At 44.5% G+C, this 16,859-nt stretch overlaps 1 protein-coding gene across 8 annotated transcripts in view; it reads right to left on the reverse strand.

The window, feature by feature from the left end:
- LSAMP (limbic system associated membrane protein) overlaps positions 1 to 16,859 on the reverse strand; it is an 889,023-nt gene that overhangs the window by 14,030 nt on the left and 858,134 nt on the right. For 6 of the 8 annotated variants that reach the window (XM_054002813.1, XM_054002791.1, XM_054002788.1 and 3 more), the window contains 2 exons: positions 15,978 to 16,126; positions 10,022 to 10,057 (listed from right to left, as the gene is read on the reverse strand). In XM_054002813.1, coding sequence (XP_053858788.1) covers positions 10,022 to 10,057; positions 15,978 to 16,126 — 185 coding nt within the window. Of the gene's footprint in view, positions 1 to 9,478; positions 9,493 to 10,021; positions 10,058 to 15,977; positions 16,127 to 16,859 lie in introns of those variants that run through there. The other 2 variants (XM_054002817.1, XM_054002799.1) reach the window with 2 other exon arrangements.

Raw genomic sequence — 16,859 nt, forward strand, 5'->3', positions numbered from 1 at the left:
TAGGACAATGGGTAATGGTCTTACATTGAAAGAGGATAGATTTTGATTGTATATAAGGAAGAAATTCTTCACTATGAGAGTAGTGAGGCATTCACAGAAACTGTGGATATCCCATTCCTGGAAATATTCAGTGCCGGATTGAATGGGATTTGAGCAACCTGGTCTAGGGCACCTGGAAGGTGCCCCGCCCATAGCAGGGGATTTGAAACTAGATGGTCTTTAAGGTCCCTTCCAACCCAAGCCATCCTATTATTCTACTTCCTCCACACAGGTGCTCCCCCTTCTGTCTCTCCACTCCCTCCAGCTCCTTTTTGTAACACCAGTAGCACCCTTGAAAGGGGCCCATTAGAGAGGGGGATGGAGGCTGTGCCATGACACATAAGCCTTGCTTAAGAGGCAGATGAGGGCAGATGGGTAAGTAAACCCACAAGTTCACCAAAGGCATGCCTCCAAATGTGTGCACCATGATCATCACCAGCAGAAACTGAACCCGTTACTTTTGAGATTTCCGGCACAGATCCTTAAAAAGAATCATTTGAGATGCAGGCAGAGAGCAGATATATTCCTAAAGGAAAAAAATAATCCACCCATCTGTATGTTTTACATCCACATTTGCCAATCTCATCATCTGAGTAAACCAAAATGCAGGTGCCAGTTTTTCTCTTATTTACATTAACAAGACTCCAGAGCTTGACGTATCTGCAGTTTGCTGATGGAAGAGAGCCTACAGAGAAGGTTCAAAGGGCATCAGAGAGCTCCTGGCTCTTGATTTGCTTTGGGGAATCTGCCCTTGGGATCCTGCCAGGGAGTGCAAGGTAAAATCTGGTGTTAGAGGGTAATTGGTCCCCATGAGTTTCTGAATGGAAGAGAAGCCAGAAAGCAGCATGGGATGGGCTTGGAGAACTTGTCTGTGCTGGGAAGGAAGGAGTGATGACAAACTAAGCATAGCCAGCCTGCTGTTTTTTTCAGGTGCTGTCTACTCTGAGAAGCTCTGGGCTCCATGTTGTTGATAAGCTGACTCTGCTTACAGTGAAGGCTGGCGTTCTGATTCATGAGCAGAGAATAGGAACAAAACTGGGAGGTGGAGGTGGGAAGAAAAAACCCCACCTGCAAAGCAGAAGGCACAAGGCAAAGAGGATGTGCATCAGGCAGGTGTCTCTATCATCTCACACCCTGGGGCCTGTAGGGGTCTTAGGGTTTGCATTTGCCAGCTGCTCTGCAGGAAGCAATTTTTCCTAGTCTGTTGACTCTCTTGCCAGGGCTTCAGAAGATGAAATCTTTATTATCATGAAGGCTTAAAAGGGAGAAATACTGTTAATTCCATTTTCAAGGTCATACTTTGAAAGTTATTAATTTCTTTCTTCCAGGGCTTTGCACTCTACTCTGAGGCTTTAGGGATTATCAGCTTCTACTTACTAGGGTTCATTTGGGGATTTTTTTTCTTATTTCTTTCCTGTTCCTCCCCCCTCCTCTTAGAAGAAGACACATTTTTTTCTTCCCTGTTCTCAGTGTTGAAGCTATTTTGCTCATTGCCTGCTCATTCCCCATTGTCACTACCAGTTCTGCTCCTGTAATTAAAACTTGACTGTGACTGCAGTGGCAATAGACTGGCTTTCCTAGAGGTGCAAGTACCACTGTGTCAGCTGGGGAGGATGCCCTCCAGCAACTCTCCAATAAGATTAAGGAAATGTCTCTGGTGTCTATCAATCTTTGCACTTGGTTTAATGTATTTCAGAATTTGCTCATGCTTTTTTAGCACTGAACAGTTCTTCCCCATGTTTTGGAGCTCATTCATGGTGTACGAAGTACTCATCTATCACACTTCACGTCTTAGAGGAATGAAGATTCATTCTGTAATGCAGCTCACCCATCCTTCCCTAAGGTCTGAAGAATATCCCTGAAATTGCATTTCTCAGTGTCTTTCTGAGAAGGTGGTAGTGCTCAAGAGCTGTTGGCTTACACCATTTATCCTGGAGCTGGTCCTAGTCTAAAATTGAACTGTTATCCCAACCAGTGAGGTTGGTGGTGGATAGAAGACCACCTTTGTTTCAAGGTTACACAGACCTTTCATCATCAGAACTGTCTTGTGTATATAAAAAGTTTTAATGTTTTCTCATAGCTGAAGACATTTCCTCCCACCCTTTTAATTTCCCTAGCAACTGAAGGTTTATTTAAAAAAAACAACCACCCCCCAAACCCAACCTTCCCCAGCGACTGATACAAAATCAGATACTTAAAACTGTATTGTCTTCAAATCACACATTAAAGACTCCCATTCTACAAGCAAAGAATAAAACAAATAAACAAACCAACCACATAGCACAGACTTCTTCAGGAGACATTATGGGGAAGATCTGAGCTTTTTCTGTGTTTTGCTCTCCAAGGAAAAAGCAATCCCTCTCCTGCTCATCTCTCAAGCATATGTGTTGGGCACAGCAGACCAAAGGTGATGACAAGCACATAAACCAGTATCTCAATAGAGGACAAACAGCATAGCTTCCCTCACCCAGAACAAGCACAGCCCTAGGAAGCAGGTTTGCTAATTGGAGGCTCTGGAACCTCTTGAAAAAATAATATTTTCATCAGTTTCATGTCTGTCTGTTTACTCACTTCATCCCTGCTATAGTTTTCTACAAGCTTTATTGGATATATGGCATGGGAAAGATTTGAGTGGCTGTGGACAGAAATGAAGAGGCAGGGGACATGCATAGGGGTGACTGGAGCAGAAAAAGAACTAAATTGGGGCAGGGGGTGGCCAGTGTGCTCGAGGTTACTCTGGTACTGAAATCCAGTCCTACTGCAGCCTCTGCTTTCCCTATCTTTCTCTAATATCTGCATAGAAGTGTCCTCCCAGCCTGTCCTTGAGGTCTTTGGGATATCACTCTCAGTATTTCAGTGATTTAGAAATGTCATGACAGTCAAGCTGGGCCCATGTGCTGGTATATGTCTCTAAAGTGTGAGGTCTAAGTAAATATTACCTTGTGTCCCCTGTAGTTCTCATCAAAATATGGAAGTGTCTGTGTGTGTGCAATCCCAGAGTGAGACTCCTGGTCACCTTAACACCCTACCAGTGCAAGCGTGGCTTTAATACCTGGCTGAGGCCTGGAAAAGCCAGAGCAGGAAGCCATCTTGGCTTCCCACAGCCCATTCCCAGCCCAGTAATTAAAAAGAGAAAGTTAATACAGCTTACACAGGCTGCTGAGCAGGCCTTCGGCCAGATGAGTAGGAGCAATGGGAAAGATGCAGGAAGCTATTCCTGTTCCTCATTAGATGTTCTCGGGTGCCTGAAGGTTGCTCAGTGCATGTGGGCTGTGCCTCTGAGCACAGGGTGAGTATGGTGACGTGGCTGGGAAGTGTCACCACTGGTCAGTGTGCCTGTGTAGCTGCAACACCTACCAGACGGGCTGTCTGACCAGAACCTGCTGAAGCCATGGGGGTCAGAGCACATCCTTCTCCAGGGCCTGATCCCATGCTCCCACCCATGCATCCAGTCCCCACGCTGCAGGACATGCAGGTGATGCTGGGTAATAAGGACCATGTACATTGCTCCTTGCTCACCTTGCCATGAGGCCTCTCCCTTTTGCAGGGGAGCGCTGCTGACAGACCTGCTCACCCATGGGAGGGAAGGCCTTCCAAGAGCACTCTGCTTTTTCTGCAAGCCTGATTTCTTTGGAATGGTTGGGTTTTATCCCCGTGCACACCCTCCCTCCCTCCCAAATCCCACACCTCCCTTCTCCTTTCTGGTTGTTTTTGTTTTTAGAGAGAGCGCTTAGACAGCTGTATTAATCATGCAAACCCAGCCATGTGTAATGTGCTTTATCAACAGCAGAGCAGACACTGAATGGCAGCCGGTTCACAAGCGGGCCCAGTGCACTGCCTGAACCGGGAAGATAAACCTGCTGCTTTCCAAACCAACTTACCGTCATGGGTTAGTGAATGGAGAGACTGTTCACTTGGGACAATAACCAGAGGGGAGGCCAGCTTGTTAGGCAAATTCTTGAGTGGTTTACACTGGAAATGGAAGGGTGAAGACGAGGAGGAGGAAGGTGGAAAAACTCTTTGGTCATTTTCTCATGGGGGTTGAAGGAGTTTTTGCGTGTGTGTAAGGATTAAATCAAGAGAACAGTGGCAGTTCTTCATCCTCCTCCTTGCTGCCCTCTGCAGTTCCAGCCAGTCAACACAAGAAATAAGGAGAACAGGAGGGAGAGAGCAAAGATTTATCACACCTGCTGTGCAGTGGGGATAGGTTGTCTTCAATGTCTCTAAAGGAGGAAGGTTCACTTGATGGCTTCATAAGCTCATCTAACATGCAGATGGTATCAGATTATGAGTGTCCTCTGGGTGGGGGATATCTGGCTCAGGAGGGTTAGAGGTTGCCCCAGCTCTGCTCTGTGGGGTACTGCTGATCTTCTTCACTCACTGGATTCTCCACAGCACTATACTATGCAAATATATACAACCCAAGGCTCATTTTGGAATAAATCAATCTAAATTAAAATAATGAACAAAAAGTACAGAAACAGATCAGGCAGCAAAGCCATTTCTCTTTCTTTCCCCCTGTGTCTCTCTTTTTTCTCTAAGAAAGCCTGCTTCTTTTCTCTACTTTTTTTTTTTTTTTTTTGGTGAGGGGTGGGAAGAAGCAGATTGGCTTTTAATTTTTTTAAGCAATCTCAACAAACAGAAGCTGTCTGTTGCTATTCAGCAAAACCCACCAAGCAATGTTGGTAGCTTGGCATCAATTCTTGGCACGTCTATTTTCCCTAAGTTGCTGTTTTTGTCTACATTCATACTACCTCCTTTTGGAAGATTGTATCATCACCTCTGATTTTGGTATTACTCACTTTAAACCACGCAGCCAAAATAAGATACAGTGCCATCCCTTGCCTCGTACCTATGAAATAGCACGAAGCAATTACTGTGATGTTGGCTGTCTGCCCTCACCCTGCCTTGTCCTCCCTGTTCCCTTGGCCTGAAGGCCCCACAGGCTTGGCATCCAGTTCAGTCCGAGCCCTCAGTGCCTGCAGCGCTGGCAGGGACTGACACTGACCCTGAGCAGCAAGAGAAGCTTGGTCTGTCTGAGCATCCATCCTGCAGGGCCAATCCCTTCTGCACTCACCAAATGGACACAGAGCTCTTTGGAAAATCTGGGTGGATACCACCAGTGAGAAGCAAGGAGAGCTGTGAGTTGTGCTTCCCACCCAGGGCCATGGCCATGATCAGCTGCCAGTATCTGGGGCTCAGGCAGCTTTCAGGGAAGTGAGGCGTGCCCTGAGTAGTCAGCCACACATCATTGTGGAGTGACCAGTACAGCTGAACTATGTCCCTTGAATGTCCTAGGATTTATGGGAATACCAGACTTGACATGGTTCCAAATACACCCTCATGTGCTTGGTCCCTATGACCATTATTTTTTCTGGTCGTTATTTTTTCTGTTTCTCTGTCCGGATTACAAAGATACAAGATTGTCTATTTTGGCCTGTTGTCCTGGCTTGTAAGATAAGCATATATTCTATTTGCCATCTGTCGGAGGTGGGGCAGGTATCTTCTGTTAAGTTAGGCAGTTTTCTTATCTCTTCCAAGAACAATGTCTCCCCCACCCCCGGGGAGATATCTTCTCTTAATGGGCCATTGAATGGCTCACTGCATGACTGAGAAAGTTAGATCATCCCATTGTGAGATGTTCCACCCAGAGGGAGGAGCCAAGCATCCCTACCTGCATAAAATCAGCCTTTTCTGGGACATCAGAACAGCCTCTTCGCTGGATTCCCAAAGGAGCAGCTTCTTCCCCACTGGATTCCCAGAGGAAGACCAGGCCCATCTACCCATCACCAGACCTTCAGAGAAACTACACTCTTCTACGGGCTCACCGCTTCGCAGCATTTCATCTGCCACTCCAGGGGGAGCAGCCACCATTTAACTGGACTATCACCAACACCCTGACTCCTCAGGTTGTCAGGTTTCTGACTCTATCAGTAGTTTTGTTTGTACTAATTAATTTTTTTTTAATTTAGTTTTTTCCTAGTAAAGAACTGTTATTCCCATTCCCATATCTTTGCCTGAGAGCCTTTTTATTTTGAAATTGTGGTAATTCGGAGGGAGAGGGGCTTACCTTTTCCATTTCACAAGAGGCCCTTGCTTTCCTTCACAGACTCCTGTCTTTTCAAACCAAGACACCTGTCTATGCTGTGACTTCCCTAGCTCTGCCAACCAGTTTGTTTCACAGGTCTGAAGGCCTGGATTTTCACTGACCCTTTTCTGGAGCCCAAATGAGAAAGCACCCTCAGGCCTCAGTGAGGAGGGCTCCGGAGGTGGTTGGGTTTTTCAGCTGGTCACACCATACTGGCAGGGCTGACTGCCTAGTCAGCAAACCTCCATAAAATGTTAACTGTTTACAGCCTGTAGTCTCTGCTGTAATCTCCCTTGCTTCTCTCCTTAGCTTTGATGGCTTCAGATGTCCACACTTTTGCCAAAGCAGACACTGCTGACTCAAGAGCAGCCGGCTCAGCAGAACCGGCAGGGCCACGCACTGCTGAAAGCAAAAGGGGAGCAGAGATGGGTGGGAGGTGACCACTGCAACAGAGGAGCTCTCTTCTGCACAGTTAGGACACCCAGAGAGAGGAAAGAGGACTGAGAGGGTATTAGAAAGAAAGCTGCTCTCTGTTTCCACTCTGGCCATCAGACCCAAATGAACATCTCTTTTCTCCCTTCCCTCAGCTCCCACCCACTTGATGAAGGCATTAGTGACAGTACAGGCTACACAGGCTACAGTTAAATGGAGACTATCTACGATCTACAGTCACACAGGGTCATTCTCCAATCAGTGCACATTTTGGCAGAAAGGCAGGACTCCTCATTCTCCTTTTCCCCCCCACTCTGCTAATTGCTAACACACTACTGCTATAAATCTTGTGTCAACCTATTGACGACCATGACTTTGTCTGATCAGGCCCCAAAGACTGACACACTTGTTGCCCTGTGGGCAACTCTGGATGTGCTGCTTTCTGAAACACCACATCCCCCTTGCGTAGCTCCCAGGGCATTAAGCTAACCACACTGAGAAAGCCCCTGTTTAGCCTCTGGTAAGCCCTCATCACAAAACTCCCGTGAGGAAGACTCACAGGTTTTGAAGCCCACCAGTCTGGTCAAGCCATTCTGATGTGGACACTAGGTGCTAATCAAAGCAAAGGAGTTCATGTTCAAAGGGCTGAAGACGAGGGACAATGAAGGACAAAGATGGAGCTAGTGTCATATTTTTGACAGGTCCCTTTGAGGTTCAACAGTGGCCATGCTTGCCCTTCCATTGGCAGATGTGGTGTGGAATGAACAAATTCTCTTTTTCCAGAAGAAAAATCCTTTTGAAAAGGCACTTGGTGATGCACTAAGGCCCCTGCTTGGTGACAGCCAGGTCTTGTGTCAGCCAATTATAACATGATGTTACAATGCAGACAGAAAGATGTGATGATGTGGCATCATCCCAGAAGACATTTCAAAGCATTTTGAGTGCTAGGCTGCAAAATTGGGAGAGCTGGAAAATTTATCAAGGACAGCTCAATTGAGAGCTGAATCAGCTGGGCTCCACCAGCATTTTAGGAAAGTGTCTCATCAAATTCAAGTCCCATTTGTTTAGTTGAATGGGCTGCTTCTGAGTCTCCAGCTTGCCTGAAAGCAAGATGTTTCCACAGCAGCTAGCTAATGATAGCAATGCTTAGCAGGACTACAGCGCTCTTCATCTCAAATCACCTTCCTTTTAAATTAATGCTCAAAACACCACAGGGCAGGGAAGTGTTACTGAGGATTAACAGAAATGAAAATTGAGGGAGAAAAAGGAAGAAGGCTGTGATTCTGGTCATTGAGGAACAGCTTAATTGAGGGCTGAGGACTACTTTTCAGAATATCAACTCACAGAAAGAAAAAGGTCTAACAAAATTTTATGCCCAAGGTTTCTTTGAAGGTGAGCAGCAAAGTAAAAGTAAATGTGAAAAGCACCAGCAACTGTGCTGAAGGCCCACAACAGAGAAGCTGGTGTAAGGGCTTTCAGAAAACAAGTGAGGCCCAGAGTATTTAAACTCTGCTTTCCCCCTCTGTGAAATCCTCTTGGTGTGTTCTGGGTCACTGGAGATACACCAGCATTTGGCACCACAAATTCCTGGAGACTCCTCACAGGAGTGATGGCACACCAGGACGTCCTTCAAGATGATCTCAGGAGACTGGGGAGCAGTAAAAATTTAACAGCTTTGGAGACGGAGGGGAAAGTGTTTCAAAGGATCAACTACAGCTGTGCAGAACGGCCTTGGCAAGTTGATTAAGAGGTGTATTTGTAATGGGAATCCTGGCCTTGCTCACTCACAGATTTTGCTTTATCATTTAGCTTAATGGGCTCCTAATTCAAAACCAGCTGTAAACAGAGCTGGCTATGAAAAAAATTAACATTGCCTGCCTGTGGAATTTAAGGATATATAATAAAAATAATCATAAAACCAAAGAGCCCTGGGTTTTTCATCAGACAAAAATATTTGTCATTGAAAATTCTGCTTAAAAAAAAAGAACACCTAAAATTGGAAAACTCCTCAAAACCCTACATCCAAAACAGCCTCAGCAACTTTAATTTCATATCCAAGCAGAAGTTTCATTTGCAATACATAAGATAATGGTGTTTAATTGGATTTATTTTTCCACAGTAGGTTCCCAATGGCCTACTTTACTCCTTTTCTCAGCTCCTTCAATGTTATTTACAAATCACTCTCTGGGATTTAATTTTAATGGTAGCTTGATTTCTACCTCCCCCCTTCCTTTTTTTTTTTTTTTTTTTTTTTTTTTTTTTTTTTTTTTTTTTTAAGGTACTTTTCTTTAATTGTATTTGTGGATTTGCCTTTTAAATAGGCAATTGTGACTACATCCTGAGCCTGAATAAGTTGCCAAGAGCAGAGCTTGATTTGAAAACAGCAGAGTAGTTAAATGGAGCATGTGTAACACCCAGCATTTATTGTTCTTTTCATGGGAGTACCTGCAGGTGCTTTGTTCAAGCAGGTGCTCTTTTGCAAAACAACACGGGTTCCTAATAACACTCTGTCCCAAAGCTCTGTGCAGACATTAACAATTTAGGTCTCTGAGCAGCCCATAAGTTGAGTGTATCCTCCTCATATGGCAGCAAAACAAAGATACTGAGGAGCCGTAGGCCAAGATTTTTTCAGTGAACACAGTGAATTGCTGCCTTATTGTTGATTTAGTTTCAAACACTACTTTCAAATCCTGTAGCCTGCTTTCTGGACATGCCTGGTCTCTGTGCTTATTCAGAATGAAAAGCTCACAACCAAGTCCCAAATCTCATATAGATGTCGGGACCATGCTGTCTGCACCCAAGGCAGTAGTGAGCTACACAGAGACAGAAAAAAAACCACACAGACCATGTTTTGCCTTCATACCTTCTTCCCTTTTGGAATAAAGCAGACAGTAACACCTCATGCTTTCTGCCTCAGATGCAGGATTATGTGACTGGAAGAATTGGAGAGATGGTACAAAAGCATGAGAACACAAAGTGTTTCACAGTGGATGATAAGAAGCTCAACTAGAGTGAAAAAATCCTGGCAGTGTTTTAATTTTTAGCTTTCCATTTGTCCTTTCCACTGTCTCTGCAAAATTTTAGGTCTGTTTATGCTTTTGATCCAAATCTGAACAAGTGGGCAAAGAGAGCTTAGGATGGGGCTGTGTTTTAGAAGTAGGTCTGCGGAGAGATTGAACCTCACTAAAGACTGTCCACACCTGGGTGACAACTCAGTGTCATGGCTCAAAGCTTGGTTAAAGGTTGTTGTTATTCAGTTGATTAGTTTTTTGAAGAGGGAAGGGGGAAGAGAAGGATGAGGAAGGTGAGCAGAAAAGACAAAATGACATGTAAATGAGAAGGGAAAGCCCTTATTTTCCTGCATTTCTGAGCTGTTTTGCCCATGCCTAGCTCTGAGCATTTGTCAGGATGATGGAGAATGACCCGGCTAAAGAGCTACTTCAACATAAAACACATACTGACCTGGAAAAGGATTGGGGAGTGTGGGTAAAACTCGTTCTAAGGGGGGAAAAAAAACAATAAGCAACATGCAGGAGAAAAGGACAAGCCACTTTTCACACCAAGCAAGCAGCAGATACAAACCTGATGGAGCTGTCCATCCCCAAATTAAATGAACTAGAGTAGGTTTCATGTACAGAGCATTTTGCTAGCAACATGCCTAATACACATCAACATCCCCTGGGACTGGGAGTCAGAGGGAAGTGATTTGAAAAACTAAACAAATAATAGCCAAACAGCAAGAGGGATTAAGCACCTGCAGTGAAGGTAATTGGAGTTGATGGTCCATATCTTCCCTCTGACTTTCAAGACCACTCATGTCATCACTCTACAGCTCCTCTTAGCTACACCTCTGTCTGGAAGCTAGTCTTGGCAGAGAGGTGAGCTGTGGAAGTCCTCCACGGGTAGTTGTTGCCTCCCCAGAACCTTCTCCACAATGGATTTCTTGCCAATGATAGCTCCCTTGGGGATATGTGCATGGGAGCAGTCACCCTGGCAAATCCCCAAGGGCATTCTGCTTCTTTAGTTTTTGTCCTCTGAGAGGGAGAGTGTTTTTGCAGTTGTAGGCAGAGCCTGCTGTCTTGTTTATAGGGTTTTTATAACGTGTCCTCGTTATGCGTCACAGCAGGACTTTGATATACGTCACTGCTGGCTTTACGGTTTGCTTCTTCCACAAAGGATCCCAAAAGAATTGCACAGATACTGAAGGAAACCAGTACCAGAGACCTCCCTCTGAGGGTAACAGTAGTGTTAATTCTGCTCCATAGATGGTGCAGGTGATGCACAGAGCAAGGAAGCAATTTGCCCAAGGTCAAATGCTGAACTGTTGGCAGAGCCAGACACAAACCCAAGAATACAAGGTCCCCACGCTTGACTATTATCACTGGGTCTCCTTTCTTTGCCTTCAGAGTTTGCTGGATGCCTTGTACTGACCGAGACAAGCTCCTACCCATGGACCGATCCATAGGTAGACATTTAGCTGTAACAGCTCATAGGCCTGGGGCAATGAGTTATCTTCTGGCTTACCTGCTAAGATCACTGCTGATGGACACAGAGCTTGGCAGGATAAATCAGTAGGCCGCTATTACCCTCTGATCACCTAGGCCCAACTATTTGGAGGCCAATGCTCTTTCTACAGTATCTTTGGTGCAAAGAGTGAGTTTGTGTCTCACTGGAGCTCATGAGGATTGAGCAGGTCAGGCCCATCCCTATGACACTGGCAGAACTCCTGCCCTTACAGTGGTAATGGAGTTGTTTGAATCCACAGCAGGCACAGCGGAGATCAAATACAAGTCTAGCCTGGATCTCTCTGTTTATGTAGCAACAGGGGACTATTGTTCTGCGAAAGCAGGCTGTTTGTGCTGACAAGACTTCCTTGTTATTTAGTTTAGTTAAATAACTCAACTCCCCTTTACCTTCTTCCTGCACAGCAGGCTGTAGGCTGCACAGCATAAGCAGTTAAAGCAAAGCACTACAGCCTCATTATCATGCTGCTTTCTATTCAAGGACTCCGTCTCTGTTCCCCTCTCCCACTGTGTGCTGCTTTTATTGCTCCACCCTGGCTCATTAGCAGTGTCTCAGCCTTGCTCCCTCTGACTGTCAGCCCAAACCACTTTCCTCCCTCCTGAGACAGCCTTGAGGAAAACAGGGGGTGTGCACTAAGAGCCACTAAGAGGGATTTCGGCCACAGCTGAGGTTCCAAACCCCAGCAGCCACCACAGTAACCAAATGCTCAGGACACAACAAAGCATGGGCAGAGTGGAAGGAGGGATATCAGTGTGTGCACACTTGTGGCAGGATGCTAACAAATAATGACAAGTTAGAGGCTAATGCCAGCTTTTAGGAACGTGCCTTGCTGCAAATAAAACTGCTGGGCTCAATCTGAAGCTTCTTGAATTGGCACTGTCTTGCCAGCTTCTGCTTCACCTCTGCGCTTGCTGATTCCCCAAAGGGTGCAGAGGATGCAGCAGGGGACCTGCTGATGTGGCAGTCTCCTATAATTGAGCCAATTGAGCCAGCAGGACTGCATCAGGATGTGCAGCACTGTGCTGCTGTCTCCTGTTTCAGCCTATGGGATGGGCTAGCTCGGCAGGAGGCAGAAGGCAACTAATTTGGAAAAGTTTTTCTTTCTTTTCTCTGCTTTGCTAGAATGCACCAGGTGCTGCACCTCCTTGTGTGCCTGTGGAGGGTGTGTGGGTTTGCTTTTACATCACAGAGGTACATGCCTATGTATACATACTCACCTACACATAAACCTATGTATCTGTGTTCCTCCAGCAAATGTGTATCTGCTATGTGTTTATAGATATATATTCTGTGTAGCATGTGTTAAGATACAAATTGTGACCTTCACTCATAATGCTTTTCATAATGCTGCTAGATAAGTAAAACAAAAAGAAATCATGTTCCCTGTCTCCTAATACACTTGGAGGAAGAACCCTTTTGCTTCAGTTGTGTCACTGCTTTTCACCTCTGTTGCTCTGTGATGGCAGCCCTGGCTTTGCCTCTCTGTCAGGTAATTTTCACAGAGATGTATATTACTGCCCCTTTTTTGTGCTTAGGGGTTACAAACCTTGCTCCCAGGCTCTGCAGAGCTGAATCAACCCACTGGCTCACCAGTGCTGCCAAACATGGTCCTGCCTCCCAACTCCTCACACCCACAGATGTGTGATAGAGCTTCCTCTCCTGCATGGGCTTTGGTGCCTGTTGAGCCCAGCCATGAACTAATTCAGCTTAGTACAGTGACAGAAAACATTTGGGGCATTTTAGGGAGATGAGCAGTAAAGCTCATTTACCTGTTCAATGGTTTAGCAGATTGGACAGCCTCAGTGGGATGTCCACTGAGTGGCAGAATAAGGGAAACAACAAAACCACGTGGCAGAGAGCAGGATGAGCAGAAGGACTGGGGAGCAAGAAATGTCAGCAAGCTATTAGATCAGTTGTATCATCAAACTGTACCTGAGTACCCTCTCCACAAACATACTCCAAATTTGCTGTTGGAGACAGTTTCTTGGGTAAGTTAAACCTTTGGTAGGGCCATATTTATGTTGTTGTAAACTCAGTCTCCAGGAGTGAGGGGTGTAAATCTCTCCACCTACAGCAGGCAATCCTGCTGCTACATCCTTTAAGGAAGATTGCTAGCTATCTATTCATGCAGCTCAAGGAGGCTGCTTTTGTATTTTAATGCATCTTCTATCTATGACATTGACATCTAAGGCACTCAGTCTCTCTGAGAGTTTTTCAACGCTGACTGAGATTTCATGAAATGGTAGCCACCAATTTTTCTCTATTGCTAAACTGTTCTTTCACATCATTTCACTCTCTCCCTGTCTACCCTCCACCTCAGGCAGAGCTGCCAGTAGCTCATTATTAACTCTCTGGTTGTTTCTTCACTCCTTGATGCCATTCTTTTTTGTGCTGCAATGGGACGCTGAGGAACCATCACTATACTTACCTCCCCGGTGGGATGTTGCTCTACAGTGAGCTTGTTCTCTGTTTAAAAAGGAAATAAGGTCTCTGATTCCAGGGATGAAAACCACTCCCAAGTATCTGTATCTTCTGTACCTTGCAAAAACTTGGCACTACTTTATTTTTCTGTCTGGGTATGTGGCTGGGAATGTGCATTACCTGTTATTTCAGCTACTGTGTGATCACTACAGTATTTCTTTCATCTGGGCTTGTAGGTTTTTTTTTTCAGCAGCTTTCTTTATGAAGCTGCATTCCCCTCACTCATTTCCCCCCTGATTTCTTAACCTTCAAAATAGCAGCTGTAGTCTGCCTGAATTTATTTTTTTCTCTCTCTTTCCTTCTTCCGCACTAACTAGAAGGGCATAGATTTCCTGAAACAATATGAAGCAATTGCACAGTGAAAAAGTAGGGATTAACCAAGCAACAAAAACAAATTAGAAAGACTTCACTAAAAATCATCAAATCTCTTTCAGCTCCTGCACTTCCATTCTCCTGGCTCTTGTGAAGTTCTCTTGTGTCCTCCAGTATAAACAAGCCTTGAATTTCTAACAAATGATAAACCAAATCCAACAACTTGAAAGAAAGTGTTCTTCATACACATCAAAAGGGGGCTAAAATAGGATCCTCACTGTTGCAAATCATCTTTAAGAATTGCCACAGTTCCTCATGGAACAGTTAATAGCAACTTTGCAAGGTTTCCCTGGGTCTCTCACTGGTTCTGCCACTCACTTTATGACCATGGGTAAACCATTTCTTCACTCTGTACCTTAACTTCCTACTGCAAAATGGTGCTAACAACACTCACCCATTTCTAAATGACTTGTGATATTAAAATATTCATTGCTAGCAAGTCCTTTGAGATCCTTTGAGGTGTAGTCCTGAAGACATGCAAAATGCTTCTCTAGCAAAATAACCCCCCAACTAAAATCATATGTGCATATATACATTATTGAATTTCATCTTATATTTTGTTTCAGTGATGCATTTCAGCTCATCTGTGTAACAGGAACCAACAGAGAGGGCCAAATTTAGAATTCAGTCACAAATAATGGATTCTAAACTTAGAATTATATTAATATCAGCAAGAAAAAATCTGGAGTATTTGAAAATTGTGTTCCAGATTGCTGCCTGAGGATTTTTTTTTTTGAATCTCATGACAGTCACAAGACCAGGGTGAAAAGACTTTCAAAGTACAAATTTACTTTGTACTGCAATGCTACAGGAAATCAAATATATGTTCTTTTATGATAATACCTGTTCTTTAAAAAATAACTGCCACAAAATATACCCAAACTTGCAAATATTCAAACTGCCATGGAATAAATCCAAAGGTGGTAAACAAAGAATGCCCATGGATTTATCCCTTTTCGCTACATCTGTTAAAAATAACCAAACCATAACTTTGTTTTTTTTGGTGAGAGCAGAAACTAGACAAAACTGCATCCCATACTGACTGCTTTACATAGCTTTTTTTTTTTTTTTTTTTTCTTCTATTTAAAATGACATGCAGGTTATGACATGAGAGTTTTAATTCAATTTGGGACTGTCACAGGAACACTGCCATCAGTCACTTTTGTGTCTATGTGTTCATTTGTGTGAGTGGGTCATTTTGCTGCAGTGTATCTCTGATGCCAATAACATGTGGGCCAAGTCTAGCCCAAGTTTTAGACCTGGAACTGGGAACTGCATTTTAAATACACCACAGTTTGTATGTGCATGTGGATGGTAGGTGAGGGGCAGGGGCTCTGTTTAGGGTCAGGTTTGAATCAGCTGCAAAATTCAGAACCAGCAGGAACTCTGCTCTAGTGCTTGATCTAGTCCCAGCTTCCGTCTGTTAATACTTACTAAGACAAGCTCAGTAATGGAAAGGTAGCAGAATGAGATCCAAGGAACCTTATTCCATATTTCATCTGTTGATTACCTTTTCTCCCATGGTCCCTATGGTACATCCCTTTAAAATTGTTCTGTCTTTTCTCATTTCTGTCCCTTCCAGTTTCAAAACAATTTCTCTTTTTCTTGACTCTGTCACTGTTCTCCTCAGGCTCGGTGGCTAGTTCTCTCCATCTCTCTGAATTACTTGTCATTTCTCAGCTGTCATGGATCCTCTGAGCCCTGGCCTTCTGTCTACTTATTAAAGGGGCTGTCATTCTAAAGGGCTTTTTGTTTCCAGCTTTAAAACAAACACATTTTTATTATTTTAACAAAATCTGTCTTCAGCAAAGCTAGTCAATCAAAGGGCTTGACTGTAAACCTTTTGATTTGGCTGTGTTTGTGTTTCAAGGCAAGTATGAACACTTAGGTATCCGAAGCAGAGTGCTGGAAGCCAGGTCATGGCTGGAGGTGTGAGGGGATTGGGTTGTAAAGCAGATGCCTTCCTGAGTTTTGGCCACCATGTGCTTCCTGCACAGCTGTGTCTTTGTGAGAGTCTCTCTTCACCCTCTCCCGTACTTACTGTAAAGGTATAGGCTGGCATTTGTGACTCCCAGCTTGTTGGCAGCCACGCAGGTGTAGTTCCCGTAGTGCTCCTCAGTGACATTGGCCACCATCAGCAGAGACTGGCTCCCCGTGCTCTTTATCTCCAGACCATTGGCGCTGTTTATCCTGGGAAGACAGGAGAAGAGGTGTCTAGTGCAATGGCAGCTGTGTACTGAGAAGGAAATCCCTCCCCAGCATGCAGCAAAGCAAAGTCATTCAGCCCAGCTGGCAGGTGAAGATAGAGGGAAGCAGGGAGGAGATGTGAGAGGAAACAGACCAAAGAAATAGACCAAGATGGAAAACAGGAGGAAGAAATGAAAGGAACGTTGTAGTTCAGTGGGACTCAATGCCACTGGTAAAGCAGTGAAGAACCAAGAAAAGACAAGGGAAAGGGAGGAAGCATTTACCCAGCTCTGAGTCACTCTGGAAATTAACGCATCATGGTCAGCTGAAGGCTAGTCTGTATTTGAGCAACATATTCTTGGTGAAACACACTGATTCACAATATGTGCCTATATCAATGCCAAGTCACCCCTGAACCTGGGTACCCTGTTCAGGGCTGGCTACTTTAAAATATAGGGCAATAACACAACCTTCTTAATGCCAGGTAAATGCTCAGGTAGAAAGGATGGATTCTTTTTCTCTTCTCATTTATTCTCATATGAAAGTCTTAAAGGCTCAGGTTGCACAGGTGAGGGAATCTCATACCTCAGCAGCTCCTTTCCCTAGAAGAATGCACCTGGAGCAGCATTACCTAATTGAAGACTTATACTACTAACTTTTTGGTCTGTGTCATGGGCTTCTTAACATATGAACAGTGTATTAATTGGGTATTGGCCCATAATTGACTTCAAGGCAA

This window comes from Vidua macroura, chromosome 2, assembly GCF_024509145.1.
Source record: "Vidua macroura isolate BioBank_ID:100142 chromosome 2, ASM2450914v1, whole genome shotgun sequence".
Classification (NCBI taxonomy): domain Eukaryota; kingdom Metazoa; phylum Chordata; class Aves; order Passeriformes; family Viduidae; genus Vidua; species Vidua macroura.